The sequence below is a fragment of the Pelobates fuscus genome, chromosome 3 (genome assembly GCF_036172605.1).
Source record: "Pelobates fuscus isolate aPelFus1 chromosome 3, aPelFus1.pri, whole genome shotgun sequence".
NCBI classification, from domain to species: Eukaryota; Metazoa; Chordata; class Amphibia; order Anura; family Pelobatidae; genus Pelobates; species Pelobates fuscus.
Genome location: NC_086319.1, coordinates 47,289,518 through 47,308,059, shown reverse-complemented (window position 1 = coordinate 47,308,059; position 18,542 = coordinate 47,289,518). Strand labels below are relative to the sequence as shown.

At 41.3% G+C, this 18,542-nt stretch overlaps 1 protein-coding gene across 1 annotated transcript in view; it reads left to right on the top strand.

Moving 5' to 3' along the window:
- The window catches only part of TRHDE (thyrotropin releasing hormone degrading enzyme), a 768,585-nt gene that overhangs the window by 67,985 nt on the left and 682,058 nt on the right, over nt 1–18,542 (top strand). The window contains exon 3 of the mRNA XM_063446120.1: nt 13,691–13,964. Coding sequence (XP_063302190.1) covers nt 13,691–13,964 — 274 coding nt within the window. The remainder of the gene's footprint in view (nt 1–13,690; nt 13,965–18,542) is intronic.

Sequence of the window (18,542 nt, the reverse complement as noted above, 5' to 3'; positions counted from 1 at the left end):
CAGAGACTTCTCAAGTTATGCTTTCCTGTGGTCACCACCATAGGTGGCACTGATAGTTGATGGGTCAGGTGTTCAATCCAGTAAGAATCTGGTCTGGATTCCAAATATATATATAGAAAATAGTAGAATTGGGGAACACATGGTACATGTATTTCTTAGTATTGTTACTGCCATAATTAGGACTAAAACAACATTTCAATGTGAAGTAGTGATGTCGCGAACATAAAATTTTCGGTTCGCGAACGGCGGACGCGAACGTCCGCAAATGTTCGCGAACCGGCGAACCGTGCGAACCGCCATAGCCTTCAATAGGCAGGCGAATTTTAAAACCCACAATAGTGGTTGAAGGGGGGGGGAGGAGACCTACTCTCCTCCCCCCCCGGCCCCCACCCCTGGGTTCGGGTGGGGGCCATAATGATAATGAGGGGGGGGGGACCTACTGTCCTCCGCCCCCCGGCCCCCACCCCTGTGCGGCGGGTGGGGGCCATAATAATAATGAGGGGGGGTTACTGTCCCCCCCCCCCCGGCCCCCACCCCTGGGCGGCGGGTGGGGGCCATAAAGATAATGAGGGGGGACCTACTGTCCTCCCCCTCTCCGGCCCCCACCCCTGTGAAAATTGATCTTTCCCACGCTGTGTAAAATGACACAGAGCACTGTGATTGGATGGCTTGAAATCCATCCAATCACAGTGCTCTGTGTCATTTTACACAGCGTAAAATAGACAATAGGCCCCCCCCCTTATTGTTAATTTTAGGGCCCCCACCCACCGCTCAGGGGTGGGGGCTGGGGGGGGGACAATAGGTCCCCTCCTTATTGTTAATTTTAGGGCCCCCACCCACCGCTCAGGGGTGGGGGCCAGGGGGGGACAATAGGTCCCCCCCTTATTGTTAATTTTAGGGCCCCCACCCACCGCTCAGGGGTGGGGGCCGGGGGGGGGACAATAGGTCCCCCCCTTATTATTAATTTTAGGGCCCCCACCCACCGCTCAGGGGTGGGGGCGGGGGGGGACAATAGGTCCCCCCTTATTATTAATTTTAGGGCCCCACCCACTGCTCAGGGGTGGGGGCCGGGGGGGGGGACAATAGGTCCCCCCTTATTGTTAATTTTAGGGCCCCCACCCGCCGCTCAGGGGTTGGGGCCGGGGGGGGACAATAGGTCCCCCCTAATTGTTATTTTTAGGGCCCCCACCCGCCGCTCAGGGGTGGGGGCCAGGGGGGGACAATAGGTCCCCCTCTTATTGTGATTTTTAGGACCCCCCCTTTTTTTTTTTTACATACATGTTGCATTTTTGCACTTGATATGTGCCCCTGTCATAAAACCCCCCAAATTATGCTCAGTTACATCTGCTGAGTAAAACAATAAGCCCAATGTATGATCTAGACACTATTTTGTGAAGTTACAGTGCTGTAAAAGAGATGTGACAAGTTCAGGTTTTTGTGAATTTTCATGGAAGGTTTTGATGGCTCCGTGTTTCATTCTGGAGCACTTCAGAAAGCAACATATTGCAACTACACCATAAAGGCATACCATTTCTTAAAGAAGACATCCCAGGGTATTTTAAAAAGGCATATTTTGAACCTTAGCGTGGGATGATTTTTTCGCTAGCTTGTACCAAGTGTAGTGATGATAAGCATTTTTTCTGCCTTTTTGACACTAAAGTGAGTTTGCACAGTATATTTTGCAAACCTTATGTGTGCTACGACTGTATAATACTTCATATGTTGCTCAGCTATGTCATCTGAGTACAGCAATACCGCCATATGTACCTTTGCCAGGTATATGTGGATATTGAAGGGGCACATTTAAGACACAGCCATTCCAGTTTTTTTCAAACTTTGAATTTTTACGCTGTGTCCTGGTCCCATTTTTGAGTATTTTTGCAGGCTATATATTCCAACTATCCCATAAAGGCATATCATTTCTTAAAGACAACATCCTAGGTCATTTCAAAAGGCATATTTTGAACCATAGCTTGGGATCATTTTTCCGCTAGCTTGTACCAAGTGTAGTGACAATAAGCATTTTCTCTGCCTTTTTCACACACAAAGTGAGTTTGCACAGTATATTTTGCAAATCTTATGTGTGCAATGGCTGTATAATATTTCATATGTTGCCCTGAGCGGCGGGTGGGGGCCCTGAATACCAATTGGGGGACCTAATGTCCTCCCCCCCTGCCCCCACCCATGAGCGGCAGGTGGGGGCCCTAAATACCAATAGGGGGGGACCTATTGTCCTCCCCCCGGCCCCCACCCCTGAGCGGCGGGTGGGGGCCCTAAATACCAATGGGGGGACCTATTGTCCTCCCCCCCGGCCCCCACCCCTGAGCGGCGGGTGGGGGCCCTAAATACCAATAGTGGGGGGGACCTATTGTCCTCCCCCTGGCCCCCACCCCTGAGCGGTGGGTGGGGGCCCTAAATACCAATAGGGGGGGACCTAATGTCCTCCCCCCTGGCCCCCACCCATGAGCGGCGGGTGGGGGCCGTAAATACCAATGGGGGGACCTAATGTCCTCCCCCTCGGCCCCCACCCCTGAGCAGTGGGTAGGGGCCCTAAAAAAAAGTCCCCCCAGGTGACTAGGGGTTCCAAACCCCTAGTCACCCCCTCCCCACCAAAAAAATGGTCCCCCTACCTACCCCCCTCACCCTAAAAACAATGAGGGGGAGTCAATAAAGCTAAAAACCTGTAAATAAATAAAAAATAAACTTACCATTAGATGTCTTCTTTTTTCTAAAATCTTCTTTCTTCAGCCCCCAAAAAGGCCAAATAAAAAGCCAATATAACCGTCGCACTTGAAAAAAAAAAAAAAAAAGAGCGCAAAACAAATTAATCCTTCTTCACCCTTCGAGGGCACGCCGCGTACTGAGCTACGCAGGGCGAGTCAAGGCTTATAAAGTCTTGCCACGCCCTGCAATTAGGCTTAGAACACTCTGATTGGTTGGTTTAAGCCAATCAGAGTGCTCTGTGTCATTTTACACAGCGTGGGAATTTTTTTTTTTTTTTAACAGCCACAGGCTGCTCACTGTATTGCGAGTAGGTATTGCGAGTAGGGGCACAATTTACTAATACTAAGTCATTTTTACTTAGTATTAGTAAATTTGGCTGAAAGACCACACAAAAAAAATAGGGGGCGGACCGAACATCGCATATGTTCGCCGTTCGTGGTGAATGCGAACACGCTATGTTCACCAGGAACTATTCGCCAGCGAACCGTTCGGGACATCACTATACCTAACTAGCAGTAAGCAGCACTAACATTAAGTTCCCCAATATCCCATAACTCCCACCCACCCCAGCTAGCAAAATCTATCATTTAAAAATGTTTAAATTAATTAATGAAATAAATTGAACCCCTGAGGGTTAATAGAAATAATAACAGTTAACCATCAGGGGTTAAAAAAAGTCAGATCAAAATACAGATCACAGTATTATACTGTGATCACCATAAGCAGTGATCAACTGGCAGGGAAGGGGTTATTTTTTATTATGACCGGATAAAGGGGGGTTGGGATTTTTTGTACTTTTTTAAAACGTTATTAAAACTTTTAAAAAACTTTTTAAAGCTTTTTAAAAAAACATTTTGAATGTTAACCCCTAGCTAGCCTAACACCAAATTCCCCAATTCCCCACTAACTTCCACCCACCCCAGCTAGATATATGTATAATTTTAAAATATTTAAATTCATTAATAAAATAAGTTAAATAAAAAAAATTAGATCATAGTAAAATACCCTGATCTGTATTTTGATCACTGTAGTCAGTTATCAAATGGCAGTGAAGGGGTTAATTTTATTAAAACAGGGGAAAGGGGGTGGGATTTAACTTTAACTTTTGTTTGTTTTTTATGCAGGCAGAAGATCAGCACTGATTCATCTCCCTGCATGTCACACAGAATGCGGAGGCGCAGGGAGCTGGACCAGTAGTCCATGCAGCACATGTGCTCACTCTGACAGCCTGTCAGAGCGATCACAGCTGCAGGGACAGTGTGATCGGGTGCTCCCGGTCTGCCTCGAATACCGAAGCAGACCGGAGGAGCGTTAACCCCGCTATCAGCTTGATAGCGGTGATCTGGGGTTAATTTGGGCGCATGATGGACCGGGTCCGTCATCCGTCATTAAAGGGTTAAAGGCTCCAGGCACCAAAACAACATAATCTAAACAAAGTTGTTACGGGGCCAGGAGCCCCATAGAAGTACTCATACCTCAAGGGGTTAAACCGTTCTCAAAGAACAAAAACGGTTTAACCCCTTAAGGTAGAAGTGCCTCCAAGGCCTCCTGGCACCATGTCAATTTAATTTAGATTAAGTTGTTTTGGTACCTGGAGTGTCTCTTTAAAATCACCTATCTTAGCAAACAAATATGCATATTTAGTTACACCATATGGCCGTTTTATGTCAAGCCCATCACTACCTCACAGTACCCCTCTTCCCACGACTATGGGTCCTAACTTCAGCAAGCTAAAGATCTTTAGTTCCTTGGAGTATACCTTTGAGCAACAACACAAATGAGCTACCTATAATTAAATTAGGTATTTCACAAGAGACTCACTGATTTAAGTAATAATTTAAAATAGCTATTTTTCAAACAAAAGAATAAACGTATTGCTTTGTTTTTTTGGACATCTGTCTAGACCATTTTGCATTGTTGCCTAGTTACAAATCTGCCTTTTGACATCAGATGCCGTAGCTCTGGAGAAAAGCGGGATATGTGCAAAAGCCCAGGGAAAGACTATTATTACAGTGTGTAACAAAACTTAATTAATTAGGTAAAACATGAACAACCTACAAAAAAAGATTGCTATTATTGTTTGGGGATCTCTTCTAGCTTCAGAAGTCCATTTTGCTAATGATCAAAGATTTGCTTTCAAATTTTAATTGTGAGTTAAACTCTAAGCTGACACTTCTCAGGCAACACATTCTGCTCAATGTGTGGGAATAAAAGGGGTCATTTGCAACACAGATTAATAGTAGTATATTGTAATTGATATGGCAATACAATCTGTAAATAAAAAATGTTGGGGAGGGTCTATTCTTTAGCACGTGATTTTTCATTAGAGAATCGCTGTCTTGCAAAACTAAAGTCTCACTTCCCTCAAATCCTCAGCATTTTCTCTAAATTCTAGCTAGTTCATTTGTTCTATTTACTAAAAAGTGTATTATGGCAAGTTGAAAATGTATTTAAAAAATTGTAGACTGAAGAATGTTAAATTTGACATTTTATTTCAGTTTCCATGCATTAGTTTATCCTTTTCAAGATGGTTCTCAAAGCTTAATATGATATCTTTCAGTTGCATAAACTTTAGCATTTTAAACGTTGGTGTTGCTTATCCAGCTGCAATTCATCTAGAACTTGTAAAATGTATTTTTCAACTCATTATAGTCTGCAAAGGTGCACACTCTTAATGGAAAACAGTTTTATCATTCGCTCGTATTTTAGATATATATTTTAGAGGTGTTTTAACATATAACAACTAATACCAAATTGTTAATCAAAGAGCAATGTGAATTGGTAACATTTGTCATATATATTAGAAACAATTATTGTATTTAATAATTTTTTACATGGAGAGATACATTTTATTAACTTAGATAAGCTTATCTCTTATGAGTATCATTTTTACCTTAGGATGTTAAAACTGTTATTCACTTACAAGAGATAACCTTTTCTCATTAATAGAATCTAGTTAGCCTAAAATATTTTTTTTGTGTGCCATTTTAATTCACGGTATTATGCATCCCATTGTTTTGTAGCGTTACTGTCAGCAGACTTTAAAAGGTGTGATAGCGATAAAGTAATTTAGGGTACTTTTCAGTGAGCATATGGCATGATATTTAGAGGATGACAGAACATGTCTTTAGATTAATTATTGTGATATACCATGAGTAACAATGAACACAGATATATGACCTTGCTCTTTCTGTTTCTTTTTGCCTTTCTTCTAAAAAACAAACAATTTGCATGCGCATGCAATGATAATGACTAACACCTTCCTTAATTATTTGTTATGCTTTTCATCACAATAGTCTTTTGTTATTTTAAAAAAAAATGCAAATTATGACACTAATAAATGGCTTAATAATAACTGTTTTTTTTAAATTTGTTAATTTTATATTTATATTTTTATCAGATATGTTAAAGATACAGATACAATTTAGGTATTTTTTCTAACTCAGAACAGAATAAATAAGAGGTGTAGAAAGCTCCACCAGACAATGATGTTCAGCTTGCCAAAGTTAATGCTAAATGTATAGGGTCTCTGTATAATGTAACCTAGATTCACTATAAAATAGTTTATTTTTAACATCTGTCCTGAATGGGTTAATTTATAAGAGCAAATTATCAATCAAAGTGGGATACAAAAGGAAAAAAAATAAAATAAAATGTTCAGGCAAAGATTAAAGTAAATTATAAATGTTCTGACAATGTACACATGTGAAATGATTAAAGAACAAGTTATTAAACCCAGAATTAACCATTCTTCTAAACCAGTGGTTCCAAACCCAGTCCTCAAGTACTCCCCACCAATCCATGATTTAGGGATTACCCAGTTGTGTCTAAGGTGTATTTAGAAAGAAAAGAAACACAAAACTTTAGACACAACAGGGTAATCTCTAAATCCTGGACTGGTAGGCAGTACTTGAGGACTGGGTTGAGAAACCATGCTGTAAACTATTGTTACGTGAGAGTTTTAAATTGATCACTGTCAGGATACGACAATTCTCAGCAATATATAAATTAAAGTCAGCAACCCAACACATTTAGGAAGGATAGAAAGGTATATTACCAGACCTCAGAGTGGCCAGTCTTAAAGGGTTACTCCAAGCACCACAACCACTTCAGTGATCTGAAGTGATCATGGTACCTTGAGTCTTTATGTGCAGCATTTCACTGTCAAATGCTGCACATACACAGTTTAACTGTCCTGTTTTTGAAGGTGTGACTCCACCTCTGGCAGCGTCATTGGGGTGTCAATAGACAGCCAGAACAAGAGTTCTGGAATGGCTTATGTCAAATATGTGCATCAATGCACAGGATTGCATTCATTAGATGAGAGTGGTCAGCCAATGAATGGCTGCCAGATTTGAGGTGCAGCATGAATCCACGGGGTTCTACCTGTTTGATTTACTATATGGGAGGAGGGTGAGGGACCCAGGGAACACTGGGAAGAGATCAGGGTGGAATGGACTCAGATCATGCCCTATGTGTTGGAGCTGAGGGACCACCTGGAGCAGCTCATCCAGAATGTTCAGGAGAATCAGTTAGTCCAGTGGCAGAAGTGTGTATGGTATGATTGGGGCACTGGTAACCAGAGCCTTCGGGTCAGACAAAAGGTTCTGGTTCTGAAGTTGGTCTGCCATGATAAACTGCAGGCTGTCTCATAAGGGCTCTATAAGGTGGTGGAGCAGGTGTATGACACAACCTTTGTGGTCACAAATTGTGCCTATGAAAAAGAGAGGAACACTTTACACATGAACATGCTAAAAGAGTACAAGGAAAGAGACTAAGAGGTGGCCGCTCTATGTGCCCCCATTTCAGAGGACCTAGAGAGCTTACCCCAACCTTCTAGGGGAAGAAGCACAGGCAGGATCCCTATAACAGTTAGGGGAAGTGTAAGGGATACTGGCAGACTCCCTGGACAAGAGACTGTCCCCAAGTCAGCCATCGTCACCATATTCGGCTTGTACCAGTTTCGGGTCATGCTGTTCAGGATGAAGAATGCCCCAGCTACCTCCAGCGCATGGTGGAAAGACTCTTCGATGGCCTCCAGGACTACACATGTGTGTATCTGGATAACATAGCGGTCTGTAGTGATGCCTGGGAGGACCACATGGAACATGCAGGGATGGTCTTGGAAAGGATTAGGGACAATGGCTAACCTTAAAGGGCACTGGGTAGGGTGTGGGAAGCAGCAGCCGGAGCCAGCTAAGATCGTGGCCATAGTTAATTGGTCCACCCCCGTACCAAGACACAAGTCATGGCTTTCTTGGGAACAGCTATTACCAGCGTTTTGTTCCCGACTACAGCTTAAGTGCAAAGCTGCTGACAGATTGAACTAGGAAGAGTCTCTCTAGGCAGGTGACGAATTGACACCAAAGATTTGAGGGAGCTCAATGTATCAGCAGAAAGTGCAGTCATCAAAAGTGAACAGGACTTTTCTACCCTATGAAACTCTGCACCAGATCGGAGGATGCTTGCAGTCTGGTCAAACCTCCGCATCCAGACTATTTGGGCTAGACACCTCAGAGCACTTTTTGGATTGAAAATTGGGCTTGACGAGAGCTATTCTGTAGTGACACTTGTTTGGGGATACAGGCTTAGGAACCCATGGTTTTAGGGTGAATTTTTGGTGTAGTGCTGAGGTGTCTAGCTGTTAATAATGTTTTCTAGTCAGGTACAGACACCAAGGTGACTAATGCTGCAAAATGTTGTTGTTCTCATAAAGACCCCCAGATGGGGATCCAGGTATAAGTGTGACATTTATGACAATAAGGCTGTCTTTTGCTCACCCTGACATTAAGCCTTGGGTAATGATTAGGGAATGGAGAATAGACACTTCAGAGCTAATCACTAAAGGGGAAAGGTAGTCCTTGGCATCGATGTCCAGGTTACCTGTGGATAGAACACCACAGTTTACTCGCACAATAAAACAATATTAATAATAATAGTATAGGAGGATTACTGAGTATCAAAAAAGTAATGGAAAATGATATTAATATAGTGATATTGATGTGAGTGGAAAGATACGTAATTCAGTCAGGAAATGACTGAATAATAAATAAATAAATAAGACTTAACCTTTAATAAATTCTTGTTTAAAAAGTGGGATTTACTAAAGTGAAATAAGCACTCACCAACTGGAGAAACCACACAAACAAAAATAAATAATTGATAGATCACAAAGGGAGGATTTACTAGATATAGACGGCTAGCCTACCTATATTCCTATGGATAAAGGAAATATAGAGTAGGAATGGTAGTTCTACTAAATAAACCTACAAGCCTCCAGATAAATATGGTCTAAAGAGGTTAATGTGTTTAAAAAACTCTAAAACAATCTAGGTAAATAATAGAAACTGACAGGCGCTGGAAACCACTGACACTAAACTACAGTAAAAAGTAGGACTGGGCAGTTTAAAGTGCATCAATGTTTCAGTAGGGAATAGTAAAATACAAACTGATACATGTAGCGAGTGGTGTGGTAGCTGTACTGAAATAACAGAGCACAAAACTCGCAAATAGCGTCTAAATACCGTGAGGTAATGGCTGCTAAATATTCCCTAATGTGCCTTTAAGGGCAACCCTTAGTAAAAAATCTGTCCCTAATCTGTAAATAATAAATATACCACCCAGACAACCAACCTCCTAAAAACCAGTGTGGTATCTAAATAGGTAAGGAGTGTGTGGAGCAAAACCACAATGTGTTCGGTAACTAAGTCAGCATCTTAATAGCTCAGGTGGATTGCAGCATCTATACCCCTGACGTGCGTTTCATCTTTCGGCTCATCAAAGTTAATCTAAAATGGAATCTGTAAATATGATTTAAGTTGTAAATAATATCTTTTCTTGATCAAATAGAAACCTTAGTTACCACGGTTTGTAGGTAGTGCAAAAATCAAAAGTAAACTATAACAGTATGTTAAAATCAAAAGAAATGCTTAGCTTGAAAACACAAATATACATTAAATTAAATTCAAATAAATATTTTCCCCATGCTTTAATAGACTGATTACATCACTGGTATCCTATTATGATGTAAATGTAGCTGTTTAGCAAATCCATACAGATCTTCAGTACTCCATTGATTCTTTCTGTGTCTGTTCCGATTAATGTGGTCACTCTCAATTTTAAAAGAAAACTAATTCTAAAAAGCATAGCAGGAGTGGTTTTGTTGAAACATATTTCCCTATTGAGGATACTTAGCTGTCTATGTAAGTACACTGCGTAGGCTGATACATGTAACACAGAAAAAATCCTTCTCTGTCTGCCAAAATTAACAGCATGAGAGTAAATGCTGTACACTTGGAGACTTGTTTTGGTTTAAAATGCAATTATTAGTCGATTTTCTGAGGTTGAAATGTACCCGAATTTCAAACTAACCAAAATACACGATGGGTGAGCATGTTCATATTATGTCATGATTCTGAATTTCGCCGTGGCACCAAAAAAAACAAAAAAAGAAATATTTGTAAAAAAAATTATGAATGATAGTTAGGGAAGAGTTACTAAATGTTTATTTTATTAACAGATCAAGTGGTTCGCAATAGAGAGAAAAAGAGGAGCAGCGTGATAATCTGTATTTATATATAATATAATTTAATAAATATATCATATATAAATGATAAATATTGAATTATTTTTACTGCTTCTCCTGTTTTTTCCTTATTGGTTATTTTTTCTCACTTGATTTGTGAACCAGATGGCAGGAAAATACTCATATCAGTGTACTGCAATATACAGTATCTTACAAAAGTGAGTACACCCCTCACATTTTTGTAAATATTTTATTATATTTTTTCATGTGACAACACTGAAGAAATGACACTCTTCTACAATGTAAAGTAGTAAGTGTACAGCCAGTATAACAGTGTAAATTTGCTGTCCCCTCAAAATAACTCAACACACAGCCATTAATGTCTAAATCATTGGAAACTAAATTTAGTACACCCCTAAATGAAAATGTCCAAATTGGGCCCAAAGTGTCAATATTTTGTGTGGCCGCCATTATTTTCCTGGACTGCTTTAACCCTCATGGGCATGGAGTTCACCAGAGTTTCACAGGTTGCTACTGGAGTCCTCTTTCACTCCTCCATGACAACATCACGTAGCTGGTGGATGTTAGAGACCTTACCATCCATTTGAGAATGCCCCACAGATGCTCAATAGGGTTTAGGTCTGGAGACATGCTTGGCCAGTCCATCATCTTTACCTTCAGTTTCTTTATCAAGGCAGTTGTCATCTTGGAGGTGTGTTTGGAGGTGTGTTCTGTACAATGGCATGAGCACTCTCCTTTTTCTACTGCTAATACATCTCCCTATACAACCAAACATTCTGTTAGCATTTCCTGCTGCTCTATTACATTGTCTGCCTACCTTTAAGTCATCAGAAATAATTACCCCTATCAAATATTCTGTACTCTTCCCTTGGGTTTTTACGTCCAAGATGCATTATCTTGCACTTATCCACATTAAATGTCAGTTTCCACAACTCTGACAATTTTTTCTAGTTTACCTAAATCATTTGCCCTTTGGCTTATCCCTCCTGGAACATCAACCCTGTTACATACCTTAGTATCATCAGAAAAAAAGACATACCTTACCATCAAGACCTTCTGCAATATCACTAATAAAATATTAAAGAGAATGGGTCCAAGTACAGATCCCTGAGGTACCCCACTGGTGACAAGCCCATGCTTCGAATATACTCAATTGACTACAACCCTCTGTTGTCTGTCACACAGCCACTGCCTTACCAATTCAACAATATTGGAATCCAAACTTACAGATTGCAGTTTATTGATAAGCCTTCAATGTGCAACAGTGTCAAAAGTCTTACTAATATCTAGGTAAGCAATGTCTACTGCACCACCATGATCTATTATTTTAGTTACCCAATCAAAAAAATCAAAATGATTAGTTTGGCATGATCTCCCTGAAGTAAACACATGTTGTCACTGATTTTGAAATCCATGTGATTTTAGATGTTCAACGATCCTTTCCTTTAACATGGTTTCCATTACTTTCCCCACTACTGAAGTAAGGCTTACTGGCCTGTAGTTGCCCGACTCCTCCCTTCTACCTTTCTTGTGAATGGGAACTGTAGCGGAACCCTATTGTGGCTGTCCTCCCTGTATTATGGATTGCCCTCATCTACCCTACCCTGGCCCTAAAGACAAACACTGTGCCTGGCCCTTGGATTACCTCAGGGCAGTGGTGCTATTTCAAATGGGCACTTCGGATACCGTCGAAGTGCCGAAGTAACCGTCGAAGCTGTCGAAGTCGTCGAAGTGCACGGCATCGAACAAAGGACCACGTGGCGGCGGCCATTTTAACTCCGAACATCGCCGACCCGTACCATCGACTCCACTTCGACTAACGTTGAAGTACCGGCCGCACTTCGAACGGGACTTAGACATTTTTATGCCAGGAATTGACCGACCGCACAGCTCAAATCTATGGAACTATTTTGGGCAGGAAAATGTGTGTGCGGTCGGTCATAAAGGGACCTCCAGCTAACTTTTGATCTGCTGGAGGGATTGGGACGATTTTTGAGAGGATTACTAATTAAAGGCTGCTGAGTCTGAAAATGCATGTTTTATGTTTGTAGCACAAATATTATAGAAGTTATGAATATGGTGTAAAAGTTATGTTTGAAACTGTACAATAATGGGATTATGTGTCACACTAAGGGGAGGGGATGTGTCGGTTGTACCCAAGATACCATTGGTTGTTTTATGCCTCCCCCTGGGTGTGGCTTGTCTGTGTACAGTTGTAATAAAAGGCAGGCTGGATGTACCAGCCAGCAGTTCTGTTCCTGAAACTGTGTGTCGTCCAGTTATTGGGATTGCTGTGGGGATATCGCTGTGTTACTTTGCCTGCTGGAAACTCTGCCTATGGATCTACTATTGCCTTGTTCCTGAGCCTTCCTGGGATCGTCAGTGGAGAATAGCTGTGGGATATCAGCTCTCCGCTACAGGAACAACATTTGCTAACTTCCAATCTCCTGGGACTACTCCTGTTAACAATGATTTTAACACTAACGAGTCACATGACACGGTGAGGGAAAATAACGAATTGGGTACAGGGGTGTACTCACTTTTGTTGCCAAAGGTTTATACAATAATGGCTGTGTGTTGAGTTATTTTAATGGGACAGCAAATTTACACTGTTTTACAGGCTGTACAGTTACTACTTTACATTGTAACAGAGTGTCATTTCTTCAGTGTTGTCACATGAAAAGATATAATAAAATATTTACAAAAATGTGAGGGGTGTACTCACTATTGTTTATTATATTTGGTTTCAGGGTTTTCGATAGGAAATTCTGCTGAGCAGAACTGACATTTGGCTGAAATTACGGTGTTCAAAACATTTTTCTGTTTTGGGGGAAAAAGGTTTGGCTGAAGAGATTTTTATCACCTTTTATGATATGCCATAAGAAATTGAGAGCAACTTTAGCTTAATGAAGCATTTTTGATGTATAGCTCATGCCCCTTGCAGTCTCACTGCTAAATTCTCTGTCATTTAGGAGTTAAACAATTTTGTTTATACAGCCCTAGTTACACCTCCTTGCATGTGACTTGCACAGCCTTCCCAAACACTTCTTGTAAAGTAAACTCTAATGTTTAAACGTCCTTTATTTCACAGTCTGTTTAATTCAGAATGTCTTGTCTCCTGTTCTGTTAAATCCTGCAGGAGCCTCTTGTGTGTGATTAAAGTTCAATTTAGCAGGAGATATAAACTTCTAAAGTAAGTTAACATCCGATTTTAATGAAACCATTTTTTTTCATGCAGGCTTTGTCAGTCACAGCCAGTGGAGGTGTGGCTAATGCTGAATGGAAGACACAAAATTGATTTTACTCCTAAATGGCAGATAACTGAGCCTTTTAAATGTATTTTTTATACAAAGTATTGATACTACTACAGAGTGTAAATTTATATATGAAATATCTAATCATTGTCATTTTTGTTTTTAGGTCACTAGGTGTTACCCAGTTTTCTCCTATTCATGCAAGAAAAGCCTTCCCTTGTTTTGATGAACCGATCTACAAAGCCACATTTAAAATAAGCATTAGGCATCAAACTTCTTACTTGTCTTTATCGAATATGCCAGTGGAGACATCAGTTTTTGAAGAAGGTGGATGGGTTACAGATCATTTTTCACAGACTCCTCTAATGTCGACATATTACCTTGCCTGGGCTGTGTGCAACTTCACCTATCGAGAGGCTAGAACAAGGAGTGGCATTTTAGTAAGTACATTTGCAAATTCTCTTTGATATTTAAACTATTTAGAAATATGTTCTGAGCCAAAAAAAAGGGATTACAATAACAGAATTGTTTAGTAAGTTGACTATTAAAAAATAACTAGTTTCTGGGAACAACTACTAGCAGCTATCTTAATTTGTAAATTGTATTGCGTTAGGACAATATTAATAATTTCGATTCAGATTCCAGTTATCCTGCAGCTTTTGGCCAAGCTTAACTCTGTACCAAATTCAGGCTCATTCGGACCTAGTTTGCAAAATCCTGACATACCGTATATACTCGAGTATAAGCCGACCCGAATATAAGCCGAGGCCCCTAATTTTACCCCAAAAAACTGGGAAAACTTATTGACTCGAGTATAAGACTAGGGTGGGAAATGCAGCAGCTGCTGGTAAATTTCTAAATAAAATTAGATCCTTAAAAAATTATATTAATTGAATATTTATTTACAGTGTGTGTATATAATGAATGCACTGTGTGTATGAGAATGCAGTGTGTGTGTATGATAATGCAGTGTGTGTGTATGAGAATGCAGTGTGTGTGTATGAGAATGCAGTGTGTGTGTGTATGAGAATGCAGTGTGTGTATGAGAGCAGTGTGTGTATATGAATGCAGTGTGTGTGTATGAGAATGCTGTGTGTATGAGTGCAGTGTGTGTGTATGAGAATGCTGTGTATGAGTGCAGTGTGCGTATGAGTGCAGTGTGCGCGTATGAGTGTAGTGTGCGCGTATGAGTGCAGTGTGCGCGTATGAGTGCAGTGTGCGCGTATGAGTGCAGTGTGCGCGTATGAGTGCAGTGTGCGCGTATGAGTGCAGTGTGCGCGTATGAGTGCAGTGTGCGCGTATGAGTGCAGTGTGCGCGTATGAGTGCAGTGTGTGCGTATAAGTGCAGTGTGTGCGTATGAGTGCAGTGTGTGCGTATGAGTGCAGTGTGTGCGTATGAGTGCAGTGTGTGCGTATGAGTGCAGTGTGTGCGTATGAGTGCAGTGTGTGTGTATGAGTGCAGTGTGTGTGTATGAGTGCAGTGTGTGTGTATGAGTGCAGTGTGTGTGTATGAGTGCAGTGTGTGTGTATGAGTGCAGTGTGTGTGTGTATGAATGATGTGTGTAAGAGTGCAGTGTGTGTGTATGAGAATGCTGTGTGTGTGTATGAATGCAGTGTGTGTGTATGAATGCAGTGTGTGTGTATGAATGCAGTGTGTGTGCATGAATGCAGTGTGTGTGTATGAGTGCAGTGTGTGTGTATGAGTGCAGTGTGTGTGTGTATGAATGCAGTGTGTGTGTGTATGAATGCAGTGTGTGTATGTGTGTGTGTAATGCAGAGTGTGATGCAGAGCCTTGGTGGGGGGTGGGCATTTTTTATTTTTTAATTATTATTTTAATATTTTTTTTTGTTTCATTACATTTTTTTTATTATTATTATTTTATTTTATTATTACATTTAATTTTATTATTATTTTTTTATTTTATTATTTTTATTTTTTTATTAACATATATACATTTTTTTCGTCCCCCCTCCCTGCTTGCTAGCTGGCCAGGGAGGGGGGCTCTCCTTCCCTGGTGGTCCAGTGGATGGGCACTGTGTAGGAGGGGGCTGTGGGGGCTGCAGAGAGATGTTACTTACCTTTCCTGCAGCTCCTGTCAGCTCTCTCCTCCTCCGCCGGTCCGTTCAGCACCTCGGTCAGCTCCCAGTGTAAATCTCGCGAGAGCCACGGCTCTCGCGAGATTTACACTGTGAGCTAACAGAAGAGCTGAACGGACCGGCGGAGGAGGAGAGAGCTGACAGGAGCTGCAGGAAAGGTAAGTAACATCTCTCTGCAGCCCCCACAGCCCCAGTCTGTATTATGGCAATGCAAATTGCCATAATACAGACAATTGACTCGAGTATAAGCCGAGTTGGGGTTTTTCAGCACAAAAAATGTGCTGAAAAACTCGGCTTATACTCGAGTATATACGGTAGTTAAATACTGTTAATTTTGCAGTCCAAATGGCCCCTTACAGCAGTGAATGGTTTTGCCCCATTTGGTATGGGGCAATTCCGACTTTAATAGATAATCTTGGCAATGTTAGAAAACTGCTAGCTGATGTAAAATTAACCTAACTATAATGGTATGATAATATATACAAAATGTATAATTTGTTTTTAAATTGAATACTGTTCGTCTTTCCTTGGATGCACACCTTGTGTAATATTTTATGCCATACTATTCCAAACTACTAGCTGAGAGGTCAGTAAAAGAGAAATCAATAATGGAATTCACAGATTATCCCCTGAGATGTATTTTATCACCCACTGAAACACATGGTATTGTAGTGATGGGGAAAAAAAATGAGGATTTCACAGCTGCTGGTTGTTTTATTTCGGCACATCAGATTACTGTCTGTCAACCGTCACTAGACAAGACATTTCTGTCTATCAAAATCAGATTAAAGTATTTCAGTTTGTATTCGTTGATGCTACTTGAGTTCTCACCTGATGAGTCAGGATTTAAATGTTTTCTTTAGAATTCATAGTATTTAGAATACTTTTCAAACTGTCAAATTCTCCTGAGGAAACAAAATAATAGAATATATGTATTAAATACACACACAAACGCACACACACACAGGTATATATGTGAACAGTGAATAGTGATTCTGCAAATATCATAGTTAATCACAAGACCAAATGTTGAGTGCGAAATACATATTTATGTCTGCTGATCATCGATGGTAGTTACACCTGGACAACAACTGCTATTTATTGCAACTGTACTTAAAGGAACACTATAGTGTTAGGAGTACAAACATGTGTTCCTAGTGCTATTACCTATATACATGTCAGCCAACCATGTGAGGGTTTGAAACGTGAGATTTATTCACCTTTATTCACAGATATATTCACCTTTCAGCAGTCGCCACTATGCTCTCTATGATGCCATTCTGCCTCCTTGGCAGAGATCATCAAGTCAAGCCAATGCAAAACGCAGTGCTGCACCAATCAAATGCTGCTCTAGAAACAGCGTTTTATCTATAACTGAGTTTGACTTGGTTATAACAGATGAAGTGCCTCTAGTGGATGTCATCTAGAGGTGTGTAACCCTGCAATGTAAACATTGGCACTTCTAGTTTACTGCTTTACGTTGCAAGCTTAAAAAGAGAGGGGGACTTCACCCAAACCACTTCATTGAAATTAAGTGGTCTAGGTACCTTTAATGTCTATTTAATTCTCCATCTGTTCTAAAAATAATATGCTGGGAGAAGATTTATTAAGACAGATTCCCTTAGCATGTGTCTCCTTTCCTTCTATTCCATTATCAGGAGAGTGACTAAATTAACTATTAATTGCTAACTATTTTTGGTATAGTTGCTCTATTGTTTGTAAATTACCTGTTTTAGTGCCTGACTGGGAAACAAATTCAGCTGCGTATTAAAATGCAGAGAAACCCAGTAGGAGGGAGCAGTAACATAGAGGGGGCATGTCATGTCATCAACAATCACACATACGCCACTTCAAAGTAAGCATGTTAGTTTGCTGTCAATCAAGTGCTTGTTTTACATGGCATAGCTTTATGTTTGCTAGTGACTTGTCTCTGGTCTCAATAAGGGGGATACCAGAGGACAAAAGTGGAACATGGACAATGTTATACATGTGTGGGGAGGCTAAACATTTTTTGTTTTAGTCACAACAAAGGAAATTCTGTACTTTACTATGGGTCCATGAGGTGGATCATTTTGAGAGAAAGGAAGGCCAGTGCACCACTCCACAGTTTACACAGCAGAGCAGATAAGAAATTCAGTTCAGGGTTTCTGTATCACCCAGGTATTTTCTCACCAGTTATCAATGAGAAGCTCAAGGCTGATACTCAGACCCGGCACGAAGCAGGAAGGGAGGGGGGGGAGGGACACAAAAATCTGAATACCCTGCCTCTGGCTGGGGACTCAGATTTTTCAATTTTCCTCACTCTTCCACCAGCACTCAGCAGCCAATGAAGCCGGCCAGCTCCTTCTGATGATGTCAGGAGGAGGGTGCGTGACTTCCACTGCTGTTCTCCCAGACTCCCTGGGAGAACAGACTCCTGCTGCTGTCCCACCTGACCGTCAGGGATAAGGTTTATCCCCCTCCCTTACCTGAGGTAAGCCTCAGGGAGGGGGGAATACACTTTAGTTTTGTTTTTTTAATCACATTTATTAAGCAGCCCTAGGCCATCACCACAGTCCTTGTCCCTCAACAGCACCTGTGCTCCCACAACAGACAATGTCTCTCCTCTACAGCCACTGCCCCCCCTCCCTCTACAGCTCCTGTCCCTCCCTCTATAGCTCCAGTCTCCCCTCTACAACCCCCTTGGCCCATCTACAGCCCCTGTCCAGCTTCTACAGCTCCTGTCCCCCTCTGCAATTCCTGTGACCCCTCTACAGCTCCTGGTCCCCCCTCTACATCGCCTGTGCCCCCTCTAAGCCCCTGCCCCAACTTCAGCCCCCATCTCCCCTACTACACATCCCCCCAACTACAGCCTCTATCCCCCCATGTGCAGCCCTTTTCCATTACTACAGTCCTTACCTCCCACTACAGTCCCATTTCCT